The sequence below is a fragment of the Delphinapterus leucas genome, chromosome X, assembly GCF_059928025.1.
Source record: "Delphinapterus leucas isolate spDelLeu-1000000601 "Yukka" chromosome X, BTC_Dleu_Yukka2, whole genome shotgun sequence".
NCBI lineage: Eukaryota > Metazoa > Chordata > Mammalia > Artiodactyla > Monodontidae > Delphinapterus > Delphinapterus leucas.
The window spans coordinates 21,407,997-21,431,318 of record NC_143150.1 but is presented as its reverse complement, the minus strand read 5'-3'; the positions used below and the strand labels follow the sequence as shown (position 1 = coordinate 21,431,318).

At 52.4% G+C, this 23,322-nt stretch overlaps 1 protein-coding gene across 1 annotated transcript; it reads left to right on the top strand.

Moving 5' to 3' along the window:
* Window positions 1–129: 129 nt before the first annotated feature.
* On the top strand, window positions 130–23,322 carry XPNPEP2 (X-prolyl aminopeptidase 2). Its single transcript, XM_089904884.1, has 19 exons — window positions 130–183; window positions 1,124–1,154; window positions 2,192–2,296; window positions 2,540–2,626; window positions 3,643–3,789; window positions 7,080–7,181; window positions 7,856–7,937; window positions 8,221–8,416; window positions 9,174–9,263; window positions 10,404–10,513; window positions 11,202–11,279; window positions 12,402–12,473; window positions 14,456–14,516; window positions 15,780–15,849; window positions 16,344–16,448; window positions 16,868–16,927; window positions 17,439–17,515; window positions 20,315–20,404; window positions 20,693–23,322. The coding sequence occupies exons 1-19, from the start codon at window positions 130–132 to the stop codon at window positions 20,885–20,887; spliced, it is 1,812 nt and encodes a 603-aa protein (XP_089761010.1). The 3' UTR covers window positions 20,888–23,322.

The window sequence follows — 23,322 nt, the reverse complement described above, 5'->3', positions numbered from 1 at the left end:
CGACATTTTCTCTAAGCAATGTGTGTCTGTGTGTGTGTGTGTGTGTCTTGGTGTCTTCCTGTCACCTGTCAGTACCTTCCAGTTACTGTGGTCAATACCACAGCGCAGCTCACAGCCCTCCGCCAGCAGATGCACACCCAGAATGTCTCTGCCTACATCGTCCCCGACACGGATGCTCACATGGTGAGGGATGGCTCCTCCCACCAACCCCCCCCCCTCCCTGCCCCGAGCTGGGTCTGGCCTAAGAGAACAGGCCACAAACAGGACGCTGTTAAGAATCGGAAGATGGAAGACAGAAAAAGGATTTGACAGGCAAAGGGAAGGAAGTGGGGAGCTTGGACACGGGCGTTTTAGGGCAACTGAAAGAATGTATTCCTTTACATAGGAGAGAAGACATTGCCAAATCTCCTTGACCTCAGGCAGTGAAACTATAAACAACTTCAGAACGATTTTGATCAAGTCCTAGATGGTGGATCCAGAATGAATGTTTAGGATACCCCTGCCCTAGGAGGTTAGAATGTGGGATGGGAACTGAATTAGAAGAACCCTGAGCTCCCTTCTGGCTCAGCCCTTCCCATCAGCTGATGGATGGAGCGCTGAAACGATCCAGCATCCAAGATTCCACAAGTTTGGGGTGTAGGCTGGGAGAGGGGAACAGACAGGAAAGAAGATGGTCTGAGCCAGAACTGCTTTTCCCAAAGCAGCACCCCTGCCCACCCATCCCACCCTTTCCCACCCTGGCTCCACCTCCACCCCATCCACCTTCCCAGCAACAGCCCAGTTGGAAGAGAAGGCATTTTCAGTGTCAATACGATTACTTGAATTCATTTTCCCACCTGCCGAAAAGGGCTAAGAAGCTTGGGTAGGTAAGTGTCTGAACTTCTCTGAGCCTCAGTTTCCTCTACTGCGAAATGGGAATAATGAGATCTGTCTCCAAGGATTATGAGAACCCAAACCCAATAATGTGTAAAGCTCTCTGCACAAGTTATTTATGATGTACCCATTGGGCTTGTAGGACTGGTTGAAACTGACTAGACAGAAAGAACTGGGATGTGGTTGGGGGCCTTCCATGTGGGGTGTGACTCCATGAAGAAGGCTAATGACGGTGTTGTTGATTTCCTAGAGCGAGTACATCGGCGACTATGACAAGAGGCGTGCGTGGATTACAGGCTTTACAGGGTCTGCAGGTGACAGCCATTACCCAGCCCTCATTGTTTCTGGTGGGAGACTCAGAGTGGTCAGAGAGGCCCTGGTGTGGCTAGTTCTCAGCAGCCAGGAGCCCAGGAGCGAGTGTCCAGAGGCCCCTGCTCCTCTCTCTGCCTCCCCCTTCACCACTCCGAAAGGGGTCACCAGGGCACACATCTCATAGCCCAGCAGCCACGCTTCTGCATGAGGCAGATGGCCCTCCTGACATCTTTCCTGTGCTCGCTGCCTCGGCCACAGCCAGGCCCAGACGGCGCTCCCTTGGCTCCATTTCTGGGACAGTTGCTACCTCTATATCTAGCCACTAGGAGCCCGCTGATTCCCTTCACACAATCGCTCGTTTGGGGACAAAGTTTTACTTTGCTGGTCCTTTTATGGATAACATCACCTCACGTGGCCAAATGAGACACAAACATAGAGACCATTTATGGGGTCCCAGTTTTAGAATCGGCCTCCCACCTTGATCCTGGCCCCTTGAATGAAACCTAAGCTTCCCTTGCTGATCCTTAAACATCCCTCCCCTGGGCTTCAAGCTGCCGGGCTTGCCCATCACGGGCCCTTCTTCTCTTTGCAGAAGTCGCTGGCTTTGGCCTCTCCGCCTGTCCTCAGCTAAGCCCCTGGCTTAGTGTTCCCATCAGCCACCGCACCTTCATACTGACTGCCACACCATCTTTGCTGAGAGCGCCTACATGTAGCATCGACTTTTGGGGATGGCCAAAAGCAGACCCCACTTGTCCTGCTCAGTGCCCCCTTAGGAAAGGGCCTCAAGGCAAAGCAGAGATGCCCAACTCAGGACACACTTCCAGCTACCTTCCCCCCAACACTCTCTTTAACATCTCCTGCCTCACTCCCTTCCAAGGGAGGAGAGCAACTCTTTCCAGAGACCCCTTGTGACAACGTCAGAGCCAGCACCGCATTGCTAAAGCGCTAACTAAAGCCACGCTCTACACCTTCACCCTCCCCTCCAAGTTTCTCTGTTCTGCCCCAGGAATCGCCGTGGTGACCATGGGGAAAGCCGCTCTCTGGACCGACAGCCGCTACTGGACCCAGGCTGAGCGGCAGATGGACTGCAACTGGGAGCTCCATAAGGAAGGTAAGAGGACGGCACGGATTTGTTCCCCAAGCCCTGGAACCCAGACTGGGTTTGGGAAGGTACAGGTGAGGGGGGTGCATGGAAGGCCATGCTGGGCCCCTGTGGGAAGCTCAAGAAATTTGGAGCCATCCCTAATCTTTGAGGCGGATATCAAGGAGGCCAGAGGTGGAAGGACTGTCACAGACAGAAGCCCGGCTGGAGGGCCTGGGCTAACCTCGGTGTCCCTTCTTGTCTTTCTCGCAGTTGGCACCACTCCTGTTGTCACCTGGCTCCTCACCGAGATTCCTGTTGGAGGGCGTGTGGGCTTCGACCCCTTCCTCTTCTCCATCAGTATGTTCTTCCCTCAGTCCCTGCGTTTATCCACACCAACGAGGGAGATTCAGGCCCTCAGGATGTAAAGAAGCACATCTTGGTAGAAGGAGGTGCAGGGTGACTCTAAAGATAGAGGGTTTGAACTTGTAGTTGCAAAATATTTTGCAACAAGGGTGTATTCCTGGATTGTGTAATGAAAATACATTTAAAAGAATAAACATAGATTTTTTTTTTTTAAGTCAGGAGTGCAGAGACCCAACCTAGAAGACTCAGGGAATCGTTAAGACCTAGCCAGTGGGTAGGCCGGGATGTTCTTAAACCTAGAACCATCCTCTGTGCCCTGGAACTCTAACAATCAGGGCAGTAGAATCACTTGGTAGCCCTCTTCTGGAAGGCAGCTTGGAAGGGTCAAAGGAGTCGAGAGGGTTTCTGAGTAAATAAGCACAGTCCCTGGGACTTCCCTGGTGGTCCAGTGGTTGAGACTCTGCGCTCCCACTGCAGGGGGCGTGGGTTTGATCCCTGGTCAGGGAACTAAGATCCCTCATGGCACACATGGCGTGGCCAAACAATTTTTTTACAAAAAGCAGCACAGTCCCCTCCCCTCCCATCCAGGAACACAGCTCCCTGAGCTCCCAGTGCCCCCCCCCCAGCTGGCCAGCCTGCCCCCAAGGGTGCCGTCCTCGTGAATATGCACTGAAAGGCTCCCACTTCAGATCTGGCTCCTTTGCCAGCCTTTCCAGTGGCCTGAACCTCACCATTCCTTTGGGCTGTGGCATTGAAGTTCAGTCGAACAGACAGGACCGAAAAGAGGGCCCCACAGCCCTTGGCGCTTAAAAGGGCGAGCTTAGCTAATTGACCGTGGGCAGTACTGGGGCGGGCTCAGGGCAAGCTGAAGGAGGAAGGTGAGAGTGCACAGCCCAGGCTGCTTGAGCGGAACAGGAGGCAGAGGGGACAAGAACGAGCTTTGCCTGCGTCACAATTTTCCCGGAGGCATACACAGGCCAGGGACAAGTGACTCCTTCCTGCCTCTGCAGATTCCTGGGAGAATTATAACGTGGCCCTCCGAGACTCTGACAGAGAGCTGGCGTCCATCACTGTCAACCTTGTGGACCTGCTGTGGGGGTCAGAGAGGCCTCCGGTGCCAAGTGAGCCCATCTATGCCCTGCAGGAGGCATTCACAGGTGATTCCTACGCCCGTTCTCTTTCCCACCTTGGAGCAACACAGGCCCCCGCTGCTGCTCCTTTGGCTGAAAAATTCATCCTAAGAGGTCCCAAAGCAATGGTTCCACGTGCACATGAATAGATTGGGATGTTTTCTTAAAACACAGGTTTCTAGGCCCCATCCCCTCAGAGAGTCTGAATCGGAAGTTCCTCGAAGCATATTTAGAAAATGCTGGAATAAAGAGTGTCAGGATTTGAAGCAAGAGGGAACAGGAAGGCGGGAAACAAGGGAGTCAGAAAAAGATGAAAAAAACCTACCCCTTTGAAGAGAGAAAAAAACATGATATGGGCTGCTTGTCTGGTAGTGAAGACTGGTTTGTATTGAATCATTCAGACCTTGACTTCGGGTCCTGCAGTGATGAGGAATTTAGATGTAAGATGGCTGGGGTCAGATGGGCTGGCATGGACAAAGGAAGCAAAAACTAAGTCAAGCTCAGTCTGTGGCACAGATTAGGGTTCAAGTGTTGGCCGGACCGCAAAGGAAAATTAACTGACCCTCAAAATTCTAACATCGATAATCTTGACCCCGTTGACACCATCTAAATATGTCATAAAAGAACAGTGTGCTCTATAATTCTTGTAAGTGGTAGCTAAACTGACTGGACCCAGGCTACTGAGTATGAATCAATGTCTTGGCCACCACCAGCTTCTACCTCCCTAGGAATTCTGAACAAGCCCATAGACTTGGATTCCTAGAAATATTGGGCAATCTGAGAGGTCCCTTTCCACACACAGGTCTATGCACACTTCTTGTTTGGAAAGGAATCCCAAAAACAGGAGAGAAATTTCAAAATAGCGAGTCTGATGAAACAAGTCAAAATTGTGTCCAATTTTCTTTATCCATTCTGATGTAACTTGCAGAAACTTTCTGCATCTTGACGCAGTTTTTAAAGAAACTTGCTATCCAAGACATTTCCATCATAAATAAAACTCATTCCATTCAGTTAAAGAAGGGTGCAGTTATGTCAGGAAGAGGAGTGGATAAAGGGGAAAACCTTCCAGGGACTGGGAGAGAATTCACATGGGTTTTATCACTTCCCACAAGTGAGAGGAAGCCAAGCCAACACAGGCTGCTAGTCTTCAAGGAAAAGCCATCCAGAGCCAGAACTGGGCCTGGAAGCCCAAGAACAGAGTCTCTAAGCTCACAGAGACAAGAGAGACTTTCTCTCCAGCCACGCACAGGTTTTAAAGGGGGCAAAGAGCAAAGGGAAGAACGTGAAAAGTTCAAAGACACCTGTGTGTATCAGACAATTTAAATTGGCTTTCGTTTGTTGTCTCAAAAATGTATCACATCCATGAACCTTGAAAACATAATTCTAAGTGAAAGAAGTCAGTGAAGGCCCCATATTGTAGAATTCCATTTGTGTGAAACATCCAGCGTAGGCAAATCCATGGAGACAGAAAGAGGATTAGTGGTGCCCGGGGGCGGGGGGCTGGGGAGAGAGGCAAATGGGGAGAGACTGCCTAATTGCTACAGGGTTTCCTTTTGGCATGATGGAAATGTTTCTGGAATTAGATAGTGGTGGTAGTTGCACAATTTTGTGAATGCTCTTTTTTTTTTATAAATTTATTTATTTTATTTAATTTATTTTATTTTTGGCTGTGTTGTGTCTTCGTTGCTGCACGCGAGCTTTTCCTCTGGATGCGGCGAGCAGGGGCTACTCTTTTTTTTTTTTTTTTTTTCTGCGGTACGCGGGCCTCTCACTGCCGCGGCCCCTCCCGCCACGGAGCACAGGCTCCAGACGCGCAGGCCCAGCGGCCATGGCTCATGGGCCCAGCCGCTCCGCGGCATGTGGGATCTTCCCGAACCGGGTCACGAACCCGCGTCCCCCGCATCGGCAGGCAGACTCCCAACCACTGGGCCACCAGGGAAGCCCAGGGGCTACTTTTCATTGTGGTGCACAGGCTTCTCATTGCGGTGGCTTCTCTTGTTGCAGAGCACGGGCTCTAGCCGCACGGGCTTCAGTAGTTGTGGCACACAGGCTCAGTAGTTGAGGCTCGTGGGCTCTAGAGCACAGGCTCAGTAGTTGTGGCGCACGGGCTTAGTTGCTCCGCGGCATGTGGGATCTTCCCAGACCAGGGCTCGAGCCCGTGTCTCCTGCATTGGCGGGCGGATTCTTTAACCACTGTGCCACCAGGGAAGCCCTGTGAATGTTCTTAAAGGCACTGAATTGTGCACTTTAAAATGGTTAAAATGATAACACTTTATAGTATGTGTATTTTACCACAATAAAATAAAATAAACCTAGAAGAAGTATCGCACCCAAAGCTTTGGTTCTTGATGAACAGTTTCACCTGTTTGCATAAAGATTTTTTAAATTGAATTATGTTGTTTATGCTAATCTCTCAGCCCAACTAGGACCCTTAATGCTTATGATCTTCTGCCAGCAAATTCCTAGCCCTGCCTAGGGGCAGACTCTTTAGAGGGATTACAGGGAGCCGGAAAAAAAAGATGAAAACCAAAGTCCTAGAACCAGGATACAAACATCCCAGAAAGGACAGCTCTGTGACACAGAGTTTAAGGACAAGGTTAGCAAGATAGTCCAATGTCTATACCGATTAAGAATGTGAGCCATGTAGTCAAACAGAGCTGTGTTCAAGTCTCAGTTCCGCCCCTTGCCAGCTACAAAAGCCATAGATAAGTCACTTTACCTCTCCGAAGGCTCAATTTCCTTATCTGTAAAATGGGTCAAGTAAGGATTAAAATAATGTACACAAAGTGCTTAGCCCAGACCCAAGTGGCTTTAGTAAGTGCTGGGGTTACTTCGAGGAAGAGGATTAAACATGGCCCAGCCCTATCCCTTTGCCCTTCAACTAGGGCTGCTCTCCTGATCTCTGTTTTGCATGCTTATTTGTTAATCAGAAAGTTATACCAGATTTTCTATACACCAAGACACAATTCTACATACATTACAAATATTAGTTAATTCAGACCTCATAACAACTCTATTGAGGTAGACACTATTATTATAATCCATCCCCATTTTACAGATGTGCAAGATAGGACACAGAGGGTCTAATTTTCACAAGGTCAGCCAGCAAGTAATGACAGAGGTAGGATTTAAACCCAGACAGTCTGGGTCAAGAGCCCATGTCCTTAATGATTACACAAGTAAGAGTTTGGTTAAAGAAAGGGTTCTACTGCTTCTAAAGGAATGGAAAACCATTGCCCTAAGGGAGCCCTCTCAGGAACGGAGTGCCAAAGAGAAGGTAGATCACTTCTGCTTTCTTCTGGCTCTTTTGCTTCTAGGAAGCAGCTGGCAGGAGAAAGTATCTGGCATCCGAAGCCAGATGCAGAAGCATCGTGAGGCTCCAACTGCCGTGCTTCTGTCCGCACTTGATGAGACGGCCTGTGAGTAGAGATTTGTGGATGCAGGGGGGTGCCTGCGTTCCCCCCAACCCCCAAGCCTCCTGGGCTCTACAGCACAGGACTCCTCCCCCAACGACCACTGACCCATGGGTTCTGAGAGCTCCATGGTCATGGCCTGCGGGAACTAAGGTGAGGGCAGGAGCTCACGTCTGCTCACTAAGGAAACCAGGAAGCCCCGTACAATCTGGGGCCAGCCCCCGGGCCATCAGAGGACCAGGAAACCACAGCAGCAAAGGCTTCTGTCTCATGAAGGGGAGGAGGCCCAGCAAACACCTCCCAACCTCCTGGCCACGAGCCCAGGGCACTCAGCTTCCCGGCTTTAGCACCCCGTGCAGCCCTGTTCTATCCCATCGTGGCTCAGCGCTTCTCACCTGACCCCAGCTCTGGGCTTCAGGTATTCTGGGAGCCCACCGACACCGTGTGCAGACTACTGGCTGGGTATCTGCCTTTCTCTGGGAGAAAGTGCCCCTAGCGCTCATTAGTGCTTCAGAGACCCTCCCCCACTCCGGAAAGACTGAGAAACATTCAGGGGCAGAGGATGCCGGCGTGCGGCTGGGGATCCTTGGAGGCCAAAGCCAACAGCAGAGCAAAGGTGTCATGTGTACTTGCGTCGAGCAGGTCAGCCTCAAATAGTCCCCATCAATTCTCTTCCCCAGGGCTCTTCAACCTTCGCAGCAGTGACATCCCTTATAACCCCTTCTTCTATTCCTACACGCTGCTCACTGACTCCTCCATCAGGTAGGGCTTGTCCTTGGCTTGCGGTAACGGACTTCCTCTAACTCCTCACTGCCCCAACATGCAGCCTTCCCAGAAGCGGGGTGCCTGCCCCAGCAGGACCCTCGAGGAAGCCTCCGATCAGCTTTTCCTGACCCCCTTGACCTCTGTTCCCACGTACTCCAAATCTGGTCTGCTCAGCTGCCTGGCGCAGGCGCCCTCTGACCTCCAGGAACAAAGGGCCGCTGGTCTTTTGCACTGTCCTTAGATTCTGTCTGGACCCTCCTGGTGTTCCCTCTCCACCTAGGTTATTTGCAAACAAGAGTCGCTTTAGCTCCGAGACCCTGCAGTACCTGAACTCTGGCTGCACGGATTCCATGTGTGTGCAACTCGAAGATTACGGCCAAGTCCGTGACAGCGTCCAGGCTTACACCTCAGGAGCCGTGAAGATCTGGATCGGGACCAGCTACACGTCGTATGGGCTCTATGAAGTGATACCCAAGGTGGGTTTGCCATGCACCGTCCTCCCCACCCCCCAACAGCCCTGATAAGTCTCAACCTAACGGGGGGGGGGGGACAGCCCCTGGGCCATTCTGGAAGTTGGTCAGTCAGCAGTGGTGCACTGAGTCCCCTTTCTAGGGTTTCCCGGGAAGAGACAGAACATCTGTCCACAGAGAGCTCAGAGATTGTCAAGGGGGCTGGGGGAGTACAGGCTAGTAGAGCAGAGGCTCTGAGGTCACCAAACCTGAGACTGAGAACTGGCTGTGCCGTGACCCTGGACAAGTGACTTAGTCAATCCGGCCTCCGTTTCCTCACCTGTAAAATGGCACTAAGAGTCACAACCTCAAAAGAGTCACTCTGAGGAGATTTAAAGGAGACAGTGCATGTAAAGCCCGGTGCCTAACGCATGGCAGGCGCTCAATAAGTGGTAGCTGTCATGATATGAGATGTGCAGGAAACACAGTGTCAGAACAGCCCGTGGCTGGCAGGGGCCAGGCTCGGATCCATCCCAGAGTGCTGCTGGGATCCAGGACCAGGGAGGGAGGAGGAAGGGAGGGAGGGAGGGAGGGAGAGAGGGAAGGTTAGGCTGGAAGGGAAGACTAGGAAAGCCCTGCGTAGTCAGAAAGCACACGCAGGAAGGGCATTGCCACTCCAGGAGACGGCAAGTCTCATCTGAGCTGGAATTTCCTGCCAATCCTTTTCAAACACCACCGTGCCCTAGAGAGGGCTCCCAGACCGCTTCCTCTCTGCCCCTCACAGGAGAAACTCATAGCAGACACCTACTCCCCAGTGATGGTAACCAAGGCGGTGAAAAACAGCAAGGAGCAGACCCTCCTCAGGGCCAGCCATGTAAGTCCATGGGCAGGCAGACACACGAGCCTCTGGGGAGCTCCCGGTCTGATGGGTTAGAAAGGAGACCCTGCTGGAGGAGCCTGAAGAAGGCCCTCAGTGAATCAGAGACGTGGACGCCAAACTCCTGGGCACCCACTTGTGCTCCACCCTGTTGTTCCCAGGGTGGTTCAGTGGTTTAGAGCCTGGGCCCCGGAGCTATGGTATCTGAGTTCAAATCCTAGTTCCTCTACCCACCTCCTAGCTGAGTGACCTTAGGTAAGTCACTTCACCTCTCTGGGCCTCAGTTACCTCCTCTGTAAAATGAGGATCATAACTGTAACCCATAGCAGAGGGTTGTGAGGATTAAAGATATATATCTACATTGTATAGTATAAATAATATATAATAAATAATGCATGTTTAAATATATTCATTGTAATACATAATATAAATATATATAGTGTACATATGTGCATTTATATATCTAATATGTACATATAAATATATAATAATTACATAAATATATGATACTTATATAATGATTATATAGTTCTATATGTATAAGTATAATTATATAATTATATATTTTTAATATATTGCTTTGAGCACTGCCTGGCACATTCCAAGTCTTAAATAAGTGTTACTTATAATAATTCCTTCACCCCAGGGAGAGGATGGCTTGCCCCTTTGGATATTCCTGTTAAAATTAGGATACATTGCCTCATTTTTGAAAACTTTTCTTGCGGAAAATTTTAAGCATATACAAAAGTAGAGGAAGTAGCATAATGATCCCCATCACCATCACCCAGCTTCAGTAATCATCAACTCAAGGCCAATCTCATTTCCTCTACAACCCTACATTCATTATCTCCACTCCCCCGTGTCCTCGGCTGCTGGACGATTTTAAAGCAAATCCCATCTATCATATCGTTTCTTCTATCAACATTTCGGTATCTCTGACAAGAACTCTTTTCCAAACATGACCACACTCTGATCATATATATAAACATTAATAAGAATCCCTTAATATCATCGAATAGCGAGGAAGACCCTCGTGTTTTTAGAGCTCAGCTCCCAGAGCAGTCCCCCCATCTCCTTCATCCCTGAGCCCCGGCTGAGACCATTCCTCGGCCCGCCTCTCTGCCTGCCCTGCTCCAGGTGCGGGACGCTGTGGCTGTGATCCGATACTTGGTCTGGCTGGAGGAGAACGTGCCCAAAGGCACCGTGGATGAGTTCTCAGGGGCAGAGCTGCTGGAGAAGTTCCGAGGGTGAAGGACCACAGCCATCCTTTTCGGCTGACTGTCTTAACGTGGGGGTGGGGGCAGGGAGGGGGGATTGGTCTCCTTATGGGGGAAGGAAGACCCTCCTAGTATCTGAGGGCCCCACTGGAACAAGGAGTGACAGGTTCTTGGGTGGTCGTGGTCGGGAAGCGGGGCAGAGGTGTTGGATGACATTCCCCAGCTCTGCAGAAAGTGGGACAACTTGAAGGGCCACAACCCAACAGCGCCCCCTAGTGTCTGCTTCAGGCCAGCTCAGGCCAGGTAGGACCTTGGACCACTTGAGAATATCAAGGTTGGGGAGCGAGGTTCCCTGAGGGCACACTTAGCCCAGGATGCTGCTCCGGAGTTGAGGGAGTTTTCAGATACAGGGAGCTAGGTTTCTTCGCTCTTGCTTTACTAGGAACTCACTTTGGGACACAGGCCTTGGTTTCCCCATCTATAAAATGGAGGTAGAGGAGGAAAAATTGGCCTCTACAATCTCTGCTTCTCTGACCTTGAGTGGTCTATGAGTGACAGGTCAGGGCTTGGGAAGTGACAGGAGGTGGGACTGGGAAGGCCAAATGGAGCCTGGCTGAGGTAGAGGCAGCCGTCACCTTCACTTGCCCTTGTTGGACATCCTGGGCCCAGCCTAGTCCCTGAGCCCATTCATTGATCATTCCTGCCTTGTCCTTTCCAGAGAAGAAGAGTTCTTCTCCGGATCCAGTTTTGAAACCATCTCTGCTAGTGGCCTGAATGCTGCCCTGGCCCACTACAGGTACTTCAGAAGAAAGAATTTTCTGGGGCTCTGTGAAGGACCTGAGTCCACATTTAAGCTCTGAGGCCTTTAGCATTGTGGAGGCTAGAGGTGCGGAATGGAGCCCAGTCAGGCGTTGAGAGCCTCCTTTGAATTGAAAGACTTGATAATCTCCCTGCTCGAGAGGCTGGGACTTTGTGAGCACTCTGGGCAGAAGGATCTGGAAGGGAGATGGTGGGGCTGCTGCTGGATGTGTTTCCTTGGCTTCCTGTGAGTTATTTAATTCTTAAAGCTCACAAGCACATGGGGAGAAGGGCCCATTCACTCTGCCTGAACCAACCAAGGTGGGCCCAAGATGTAGCCTGGCCAGATGTTTGGCTCTGTACAAAACAAACACCTGCAGGCCTGCCTAATGCAATTTGGGGGTGGGGAGTCGAGCCAACCAGAGGCCTCAGCCTGGCAAGGACAAAGCAGGGAGAGGGCAGACACCCTCCAGTGGCTGGCCTGACCCATCCTAGAATTCCCTCCTCCAGTGTCCCCAAGCCTTCAGCTGCCTTAGCCCAGCCCCTTCTCCCTACTAGAGAGTAACAGGGTAGGAACTCCTCAGCCCTACCAACTCCTGCTCTCCAGCTCCACCCTCGGGTACCCTCCCTTCCTGTGCCCTGGCTTCTTGGGGCCCTCTGCTCCCAGAGGTGGCAAGAAGTTAGAGAAAGCCCTAGACTCAGCATCTGGGTTCAGGCCCAGCTCCCTCACAGCTTTCCCTCGGGGCCTTCTGTAAGCCCTTGCTCTGCAAACCTGTTTCTCCTGATGTAAAAAGAGATAGCTCAGCTGGGTGCTCATTAAAGTTCTCCCGTCTCCCACACTCGGGGCTCTTTCCTTTCTCCCCTCCCTGGGGACCAGGGCCTTGCTCGGGGAGGTGCAGGATGAACAGATGTGCAGGATGAACAGATGTGCGCTGAGGACATTAGCAGCAGAAGCTCAGTAGTCTCCTGGGGCCCTTTGGGGGATGATGGCTTCCCCAAAGGAGTTAGCTAGAAGGCCGGCCCCCAGGGGGGAGGAGGTTCCTCTGCTTTAACTCAGGACCCCCACCTCACCCAGCTCAGGGTTAGGCTGCTCCTTTCTCAGCGTCTCTCCCCTTCCCAGCCCCACCAAGGAGCTGCACCGCAAGCTGTCCTCAGATGAGATGTACCTGCTGGATTCCGGGGGACAATACTGGTATGTACTCCCCACCCAGCCCTGGCCCGGCTGTCTCAGCTCAGCCAAGAGCCAGCCAAAGCTTTCCCTTCCTGGGCATGGATCCTTCATCTGAGAAAGGAGAGGCCTGGACTGAATGTGCCTGAGTATCCTTCCCATTTTCACACGTGGGGGTCCCTGCCCGGTGGGCAACAGACAGAGGCCAAAACAGTGGGGATGCCCACAGGTGCTGCCCTGTGAGAATCAGGAAGACTCCCCTTGTGAAAGTTAAATGTTTTTTAAGCTCGAACATTATTACACAGTCCGAACAGCTACGCTCAGCAACCCCGCCTGGCTGCACAAACACAGCGCCCATATTCTCACCGACTCATGCACACCCTGGACATGTCCCGCACGCCGCCAGCATGATGCATTGTCCTCACCACCTCTTCCCTCATTGTACGGTGAGGTGACCATGTCATGGGGAGTGGGGGCAGGATCAGGCCTTCAAGAGCAGTAGGCAGGTGAGTGAAGCAACCTCAGGGGACACCTGCAGCACAGTTGGGAAAGGGCACACCCATCAGCATGCAGATGTGTCTGCGAGTAGACACGTGCGTGTTCTTCTGAGTGTGTGCACAACCACAGATAGGGTTATGCGGTGGGGGGGCACTGTCCCGTGCTCCAGGACCCCACAACCTGTGTGTCCACTTGTGTGCTCTCATTGAAATTAGTATATACCCATTCAGTGAATGGCATTTCTTTAGATGTGGTACCTTTGTGCAGTGCACAACCTGAACACCTGGACATGACAACCATGCAGAATAGACTAGGCCCATTCATTCACATGGGAGCTGAGCTGAGGTGGGCTGGAAGATTTTCCCTTCTCATCTAGGAAGCAGGTGGACTGTGGGAAACTTAGAGTGGGGGATAGAAAGGGGCACGCTGAACTGATGGAGGAGCAAGGAATAGTTTCCCATCCTCTATCCTGCGGTGAATGTGCTAATGATAAAAGCCCTACACTTAGCCTTAACGGGGCTCTGGGAGCCAGCCTGGCAGGCGCTCAGCCTAGCAGCCTTCGCAGTCACCGGTGTGGCGCTGTGTATACTTGAGATGGCCAGTGTGCGAAGGGGAAGTGAATTCTTGGGGCGTTGCTGGATTGGGGCATGCTTCAGCAGGGTGAGGCCGGGTAAATGGCCATCTCACTTCCTCTTCTCTCCTTCTGAAGAAGTCGGCCACGCCCTGTGACCTGCTCCCATGGAGGAGTCCCTAGGGCCCTGGGATCATTCCTCACTGCCCCCACCCCCGGGGGGTGGCCACAGCAGGCATCCTGAGGGAACGGCTGCAGCTGGCGGTTGGGAGTCAGACTATTTGGCTTCTGGCAGCTTTGGTTCACTGGGACTCTGAGCAAATCCCTGGGGCAGATCCATGTTTACAATGGAGAGAACTGTGTGGAGTCAGTGCTTGCGCCAGACCTGGCCTCACTGAGGCTCAGGGAGGGAGATAGCCTCATGGCCTCAATTGCCTCACCTGTGAAAATGGAGATAATGACGTCTGCTCTGCCTCCCTCCCTTCTATAAATGGCAAATAAGTATATGAATGTGTGAGAGTGCTATGATCTCTCTGGACCTCAGTTTCCCCATCTGTAAGAATGGGACCATCCCTTCCTACCTCCTAGGAAGCCTGGAGGAAGCCTTGCTTTTAGAGCCAGCCTGGCCCAAGGAAACCCAGATTTACAAAACAACCAAAATGGCTGGTATGGGGGTAGAAGATGTATGTGGGGAATTGGGACTCTCAGAAAACATAGTGATTTTGAATGTGATAGCTTTGTAGAGCCCCTTCATGCATAGATGCTGAGTTTGGGAATTGCATGATGGCAGCCATCCTCTTCCTTTCACCTCCCTCCCCACCCCCATCCCAGCCCTGCCACTCAAACCCCAGTGGAAAGCACTCGGGAAGCACGTGGCCACGATCCCTACCCCAAGGTGTTCAGAAGAGTTGGACATGTTGATTGTCCTTCTCCACAGGGACGGGACAACAGACATCACCAGAACAGTCCACTGGGGCACCCCCTCTGCTTTCCAAAAGGTAGGCATTGGACCACATTTCCCTACCCACGCTCACCCAACGGACACCCAAGCAACCACTCTGCCAAGAGCCATTTGATTGTACAGAGGCTGAAACTGAAGCCCAGGGAGGTTAAGTAGTTTGCCCAAGGTCACACAGCAAATTAGTACCAGAAAACCCAGTGCCCCCAACTACTTCCCCAGAGATATTTCAGGCCCCCAACAGGGCCTCAGCCCAAGCTTATCATCATCCCATTTCAGTAACTCAATGAACAAATATTTTCTTAGTGCTGTCTGTGAGCCTAGCACTGTGCTGAACAGAAGAGAGGAAGACAGGCATTCCATTCCAGGGGGAGAGAAAGGCACCAGCAAAGTCTCAGAGGAGGAAAGGAGCTGGAGGTTTTCAGGAAGCAGCGAGGGCTGGTCCACTTGGGGTCGAGGCAGGGACATGGTCTGTGTGCCTCTGGGGGCCTCCGGGGGGCTGGAGAGCAGGGGGCCACATTTGTGCATTCAGCAAGGGGACTGTGGCTCAGACATTGTGCCAGAGACAGAGAGAGAGAGAAAACAAACACTGGTCAGGCCTCAAGGAGCTCAGTTTAGCTGTTAGATCCAATGCCCCAGGCTATCATGCTCAAGATGACAAGCCTGTGGGGGGGGGGGCGGTGAAGGGGACTCACCAGGTTGCCACAGGGAGTGACCAGGAGAAGAGGCCACTGTCAGCCCACCTCCCTCCCTCTTACCACAAGGTAACAGCCCCGACAGAGCAAGGCCGACCTGCCAATTATCAGGCCTCAACCCAACCATAAGGCCTTACGAAAACTAAAGGGTGATCATGATCATGGCAATGAAGGGTGCTGACCTCTGTTTGAGCATCTAGTCTGTTGGGAGCACCCGACATGCACGAGTCTACCTAGTCCTCCCAGCAACCTTATGAGCTGGTACTATGACCGTCCCATTACAGACCAGGAAACTGAGGCACAGAGCGGTTAAAATCACTTGCCCAAGGTCAAATTTGTGAGTGGCCACGTCAGGATTCCAGCCCAAGGAGTTTGCCTCCCCAATCCCTACTGTTGCGGCCTCAGCTCACCCCCACCTACAAGCATCCCTGTGGACCAGCCAAAGGGAACCGCATGGACCAAGCCCCAGCTTTGAGCAGGTCCCCCTCGGTCTCCTCCGGCCATCCTCCAGAACCTGGGTGACCACGCATGAGCATGCACTTCCCCCAAACATCCCCCAACCCAGGCCTGGGCCCACACACCGCATTCCCTCGCCCTCTCCCCATCAGGAGGCGTACACCCGCGTGTTGATAGGAAACATTGATCTCTCCAGACTCGTCTTCCCAGCTGCTACATCAGGTGGGTTTTGCAAACCAGGCTGGACCCAGAACCTCAGGCCCTGATTTCACTGCACTCAGACCCTGGGAGGCTAGTGGGGCAGGGATTATATCATCATCCCATCCACTGTATAGATAAAATCCAGACCAGAGAGAGAAAGTGACTTGCCCAAGGTCACACAGAGGGTTAGTGGGAGAGCCAGGCCTTGAGCCCAGGCCTCCTGTCTCCTAGTCCAACTCAGGAGCTGGAGCCGGAGCTCAGAGGTGGGGGCGGTCAGTGTGGGCTGCAGCGGTCATGGGAGGATTCCTGGAGGAAGCGGGTGTCTTCACAGATGGGGAGGTCCAGGTAGTGGGTACAACGTACAGTATACTGGAGATAGGGCATGGTTACCTGCCTCTCAGGGGGCCCTCTCCTCAGGCACCATCCTGGTGGTTGGTCTGGAAAAAGAGAGCAGGAAGGGGCAAAGCCAATAGTCTGGGGTCCAGCCAGCTGACCAGAGGTCATCTCTCTTCCAGGGCGAATGGTGGAGGCCTTTGCCCGCAGAGCCCTGTGGGATGTTGGCCTCAATTATGGTCATGGGACAGGCCACGGCATTGGCAACTTCCTGTGTGTGCACGAATGTACGTATCTCCTCAGCACTCCCCTGGAGTCCCCCCTCTTATGAAAGAGGTGGAGCGTTTCATAGGTGTGGAAATGACCATGACCCACAGAGGTGCAGTGACCCATGCAAGGTTACCCAGCTGGTGGGGAGTTGGTGCTCCACAGGGTAAGTGAGAAATGCTGGCAGCTGGCCGCTCCGCTGGCATTTAGGACGGCCTCAGAGAGAGGAGAGGCAGGTCAAGGCCCAGTGGCTGACTGGCATAGACCCCAGAGAAATAAAAGCCAGAGCCAGTCTGGTCTGGACCAGTCGCAGGTAGACGGTGATGCGGTGGACACACGCTGCTAGGGATCCCAGTTACCTGCTCTTCCCCAGAACCTGCTAGTTTCCAAGCTGGTGACTGCAGGAGGGCTGACACTGTCCCTGACTCTCCCTTTCCAGGGCCAGTGGGATTCCAGTCTGGCAACATTGCCATGGCCAAGGGCATGTTCACTTCCATCGGTACGGCTCTCGGGGCTCCTCCAGGACCGCAGTCTAGGGAACGCCAGCCTTCAAGGAGCGCAGCCCCACACAGGCCCGCCCCGGCTCCACCGCTGCACTCCCTCACCTCTCCACTCCCAGCCCCGAATGGGTTGTCCCACTCTAACCCCAAGCCCCTTCAGCCCGTACCCTCACTTTGCCCATGGGAGTTGGTTTGCAGCTGTACATCCAAACTCCAGAGTCTCCATTCAAGCGCCGGGGTAACAGGACAGTGGCACACAGGGAGAGGGGAGCACCTCCAGGGCCCAAGTGGGCTCTTAAGTCTTCCCCGCTGGGTTACAAGGGAGGGTGGGGAATCTGAAGTCTGGCAGTGGCCTCCGAGTAGCCACGGAGCATCTAACAGGTGCTGGGTCTGCCCAAGCCAACAGCGGGGGGCAGCCGAGCCCTCCAGCCACTCCTCAGTCAGCGTAGGAAACCTGGGCTTGGGTCCCCTCCCCTACTTAATGTCACCAGCATCTCTTGTGCCTCCCAGAACCTGGTTACTATCAGGATGGAGAATTTGGGATCCGTCTTGAAGATGTGGCCCTTGTGGTAGAAGCAAAGACCAAGGTAAAGTGCCACTGAGGTGGGCTGGAGGTGTGGACAGCGTGGCAGTGACTCTGGGCTGCATGGGGGGTAAGGATGGTCAAAGGAGAATTTAACGTAGGGTCATGAATTTATTTGGAGTCTTCCTTAGTGTCAGAATAACTCCATAAATCAGTTTCTCAAACCTGTTTGCACATTAGAATATTAGAATCATCTGGAGATTTTTTTTTTTTTTTTTTGCTGTACGCGGGCCTCTCACTGCTGTGGCCTCTCCCGTTGCGGAGCACAGGCTCCGGACGTGCAGGCCCAGCAGCCATGGCCCACGGGCCCAGCCGCTCCACGGCATGTGGGATCCTCCTGGACCGGGGCATGAACCCGTGTCCCCAACCACTGGGACTCCCAACCACTGCGCCACCAGGGAAGCCCGTGGAGATTTTTTTTAATGCTAATGCCCAGGTCCCACTCCAAACCAAATGAATCAGTATCCTTGCCCTAAATCATTGGTTCTCAATGCACATAATAATCACCAGGGGAGCCTGTTAGGTATAAAGATTCTGTATAATAACAACCAACGAGATAAAATACCTAGATATAAACTTTAAAAGACTTACATGGAGAAAATCTCTACTGAGGGACATAAAAAAGATTTAAGTAAATGGCGGTCTCTGGAAATAAGCCTCAATATTATGAAGATGTCATTTCTCCCTAAGTTAATCTATAAATTCAAGGCAACCTCAATTTCAACACTTCACAAAATGATAGTAGAGTTTATTTGTAAAAATAAACATGCAAAGATAGCTAGATAGCTAGGAGGATTCTGGAAAAGAACAATAAGGGAAACTAGCCTTTGCAGATATTAGCCCACACTACGAAGCAGCCATCACTAAAACAGTAAGGCACCAGAGATGGGAAAGACGGAACAGTGGAACAGAACAGTCCAGAAATGGACCCCCTAATTTCCATAAACAAGATGGGAATTTAGTTTACTATAAAGCTGGTGCTTCAAAACAGTAAAGAAGAGGAAGATTGTTTAATAAATGGGGGGAATTAAACTGAAGAACCTCACTGTTACACTAAAATAAAATTCCAAATGGATCAAGGTTTAAAGGTGAAACCATAAAAGATCTAGAAGGAAACCTATCTGAATTCATTTATAATCCCAGGGAGGAAAGGGGCCTTTTGATGTAAGACTCAGAAGTCATGAAGAAAAAGATTGATAACTCTGACTCAATTAAATAAAAAACATCTATATAGGAACAATACCATATACAAACTCAAAAGATGTATGACGAGTATAGCACGTGTGTCAGAGAAAGGGGGAATGTCCTTCTTTTACCACAAGCTTTTAAAAATCGAGTAAGACAGAAATAAGGAAAACGGGAAAAAATGGGCAAAAGACATAAAGAGACAATTCACTAAGATCAACACAAATGGTCCATAAATGTGAAAAGATGCTCAACTTTATTCTTAAAGAAATACAAATCAAAGTGACAGTAGAATACCATTTGATTGACAAAAGCGAAAGACTTTGATGACACCCAGTGCTTGTGAGTTTGTGGGGGAAAGAACACTCTCATACATTGCTGGGGGAAGTACAAATTGGTACAACCTTTTGGGAGGGCAGTTTGATAATATCTATCAAAATACATATTGAAAATGCCTATACCTTTTGTCTCAGCACTCCCACTGCCAGATGTATCCCTTCCGGATATAGTCCCAAAACGTCACTTCGTATAAAGATGTTTGTACGATGATGTTGATTGTAGCAGTGATGGTAATAGTTTAAAAAAATGGAAGCAGATAAATATCCTTCACTGGTTAAATAAATTATCATCTGCACACTATGGACCCTTAAAATGAGTGAGGCAGGGCTTCCCTGGTGGCGCAGTGGTTGAGAGGCCGCCCGCCGATGCAGGGGACGCGGGTTCGTGCCCCGGTCCGGGAAGATCCCACGTGCCGCGGAGCGGCTGGGCCCGTGAGCCATGGCCGCTGAGCCTGCGCGTCCGGAGCCTGTGCTCCGCAACGGGAGAGGCCACAACAGTGAGAGGCCCGCGTACCAAAAAAAATAAAAAGAGTGAGGTAGACCTCCCTGTGCCAATATGGAGCACTCTCCTAGGTTTACTATGGCAGGGGGGCGGGGAGGTGCAGAAAAGTGTATAGTAGGATCCATTTTGCGTGAATTTTTAGAATATACACATATATATACTATATGTGCCAAAAATGTTTTCAGGAAGGAAACCAGGCAGGGAGGAGACTTTCCATTTTTATTGAGTATCTTTTTGCAGTTTGAATTTTCTAAGCACATATATGCAAGAGCTCTCTGGGAGATGGGAATTATGGGCTATTTCTTCTTCTTTATATTTATCTCCATAGATACCTCAATGGATAGAAACAGAGATATGGATAGAAAGAGAGCTGTAGATAGAAATCAGATAGAAAGATATAAAAAACTAATACTTACCTTAAAATTATTTAAATGTAGGTTCCCAGCTCTGCTCTAGAGATTCTCACTCCAGTGATCTGGGGTGTAAACCCCAGAATCTATCTACATGTTTAACAGGCTCCCTTGGCACTCTGGAGGCACACACTTTGAAAAACACAGGCCTAAGTCTAAACTTCAGGAATCATGAGGGAAGCACCAAAGGCGGGTGCCTAAGTGGTAGACACGGGGGTGGCCAAGGGCACTGTGGAGGGTTCAGGCTTGACAAGGTCAGTTCCCCGTGCCCAGGGCTTCTGGGTGGAGTGTTCCCTCCATCCCTTCAGCCTAGCTCCTCCCCCTCGCTCACTTCCTGCCTTCCTACCTTACATGTGCCCCCGCCCCAGTACCCAGGGACCTACCTGACATTTGAAGTGGTGTCGTTGGTGCCCTATGACCGGAACCTCATCGACGTCAGCCTGCTGTCCCCTGAGCAGGTGAGCGAGCGCCCCTCGGCGCTGTTTACCCTTCAGCCCTCGAGCCACTGAGTGCCTTCTCCCCAGCCCTGGGCCTCTCTCACCTCTGCTTCCGCTAAGCCAAGACCCTCTGCCCCTTCCCCTCCCTTGGGAGGGTCCACACTGATGGCACCTACAGGCACACACTGGGGCATCCCTCCCCTGCTCACCTGATGATGGCTGGGGACCTGTGGTGACCTGGATGGCACCAAGCTCCCACACCTTGACAGCTTGGCCTGGGGAGGCCCTTACCCCTCCTACCTTTTGCAGCTCCAGTACCTGAACCGCTACTACCAGACCATCCGCGAGAAGGTGGGCCCCGAGCTCCAGCGGCGCCAGCTGCTGAAGGAGCTCTCCTGGCTACAGCGGCACACGGAGCCCCTGGCCTCCAGGGCCGCGCCCACTGCCTCCTTGGCCCCTCTGATGACAGTCTCTGCTCTCACCATCCTCAGCTGGAGTGTCTAGCAGCTCGAGACTCCCCTCCTGACCCTCTCACTCAGCTCCCCTCACCCCCCACCCGTGCCCCAAGAGCCCCTGCTGACCCATTGCCCTTAGCCTCCTTCTGCAGGGCCAAGCCCTAGGGGTGCAGGGCTTCTGGGTCACACCTTCCCCACCCCCAGCTCCCCCCCACACCTGGGCTTTGACATTTCACCCTCAGCTCCCCACCCCCAAACCCCCAGCCCCAGGATACAGGAGCCAGCTAGTCCCTTTCCTCCCATGAGCCCGGTAGGCCTAGGCTGTAACCTGGCAGAGGCTGTTGTCGGCTCCACCCCCAAAAGACCAATATAGGACACTGCCCTAGCCCGCAGGGGCTCCGTGGCCCTGGGAGAGCCCCACCTTGCCAGCACCTGCTGGAGAGAGCCAGACCCACACCGGCTCCTGACTTGTTGGTCTTCCCGCATCCTTGAGGCCACCTCTGGTCACCCGCACTGTCCCTGGCCCTGCAGTGGCCTCCTGGCTGCAGCCTACAGGCTGAAGGGACAGTTGCTGCCCCCAGGCTCCCTACTGTGCCTGGAGAGGGAGAAGAGGGGATGGTGGCTGAGTCCTCTGGCTGTGCTACCACCACCCCAGGGTCAGGGAGACCAGCCAGGCGAGGGGCACATACACCAGCGCCCCACCCACCCATGTGTGAGCCCATCACTCCTAAACCCTAGGCAGACTCCATGCCAGTTGACAGCATAGGGAGTTAAGCCATAGCAATCTGGCCATGGGGTAGGAGAGGACGCGGGGAACGACCTGAGGCACAGTGCCCAATCACTCTCCCAGACTTCCCGGCACGTGTGTCACCCTTTGAGCTTTCCAAAGTGCAGCCACTGGGACAAGGCTGTTAAATCCTCCACACTCTTGGATGACCTTTAACCTGTGTGGGCAGAATCTGGTTTCCCCATTTTACAGATAAGAGAACTGAACTCCAGATGGGGTGGGACCTGCCCAGGGACACACCGTGTTTGGTGGGAACGTGGCGGGGCCAGAGTGGGTCAGCAGTCCAGCTCTTTTGCTCTTTGGCACCGTGCAGAATCCCTTAGCCTACCTCCCAGCCCCTTCCAAGTTCGCCAAGCTGGGGCAGGGGGAGGGTGGGGGAGAGCTGTCTTTGGCCAGCCCAGCCGTTAGCCACCTGGGCTCACATCCTGCTGAATGCTTAAAACAGCCTGGCAAGGAAGCCTGCCTCTGGGTTTTGCATTGTCTGCTCTGCAGCCGGGGACTGCTGTTACCTGTGGCTTTTGTGGTGGGAGAGGAAGGGGAGGAGTTGCGGTGGCGGCGGGGATGTGAGGCTCCCAGAAGCTCAGTTGGGGAGCACATGTGTTTGAGAATGTGCAAGTGAGCATGCGTGCGCGTACGTGGATTCGCATGAATGCCACGCCCAGCCAACCACCTCCTGTGCTAAAGGACGGGTAGCCTCGTGGACCGGATGAGGGGAGCCCCATGCTGGAGGACTTGGCAAAGGTGGTCACGGAAAGTTGGGGCCAGCAGAAGTGGAGCAGAGTCAGGGGAGGAGAGAAGCAAGTCTCTGGGGGCAGAGTGCTGGGCGAAGGCACCAGGCCGAGGAGTCCCCCAGACAGGACCACCAGGCCTAGCTTGCCGAGCGTGAGGGTGACCTGTGACAGTTATCACCACCGATACTTGCACCCAAAGGCCGCAGCTCTGAGCCATCCTCACTGAGAGCCTGTAACACCCAACAGCGGGCCTCTGTTTGCTGAGTCATTTGTTCCCCCACAGGCTCACCCCACAAAGACAGCTGCTCATAATAAAATTAGTGGCCATCGTCGCCACCACCACCATCATCAGAGGTACCACCCACTGAGTGTTTACTATGTTCCAGGCACTGTGCTTTACATTTTTTTATTTTTATTGTGGTAAGAACATTAAACATGAGATCTACCCTCTGAAATTTTTAAGCATACCATACGTTATCGCATTTTCCCATTTCATCCCCACAACCTCTGAGAAAGTACTTTTATTGTTCCCATTTTACAAGTGAGAGAACAGAGCGAGGCTCATAGAGATTAACCAAGTCACTCAAGGTCACTCGTCAAGGATATGAAAAAAGCAGGAATCAAACCAGGCAAATGACTCCAGGACCCATTCTCTCAAAAAAGGGCAAGGGATCTGCATTTCACTATTTTACAGATGAGAAAACAGACTCAACCAGGATCACATGGCTGGTGAGTAGGACTTAGCTCATGTTCTCCACACGATCCTGCTTCCCCAGAGCCTTCCCGCCCAGGCCTTTACCTTTGACCCCTGACACTTGATCCTGGGGTTCCTGGGCAGCAGGAGGGCCTGGGTGCCTGGCCAAGACCCACTCGCAGGCCGTTCAGCCCAGGGCAGCTCACATGCCCCCCTTTCCTCCCTTTAGTGCAAGACCCGGGGCTGCGCCTCATCTCCTCCCCACAGTTTAA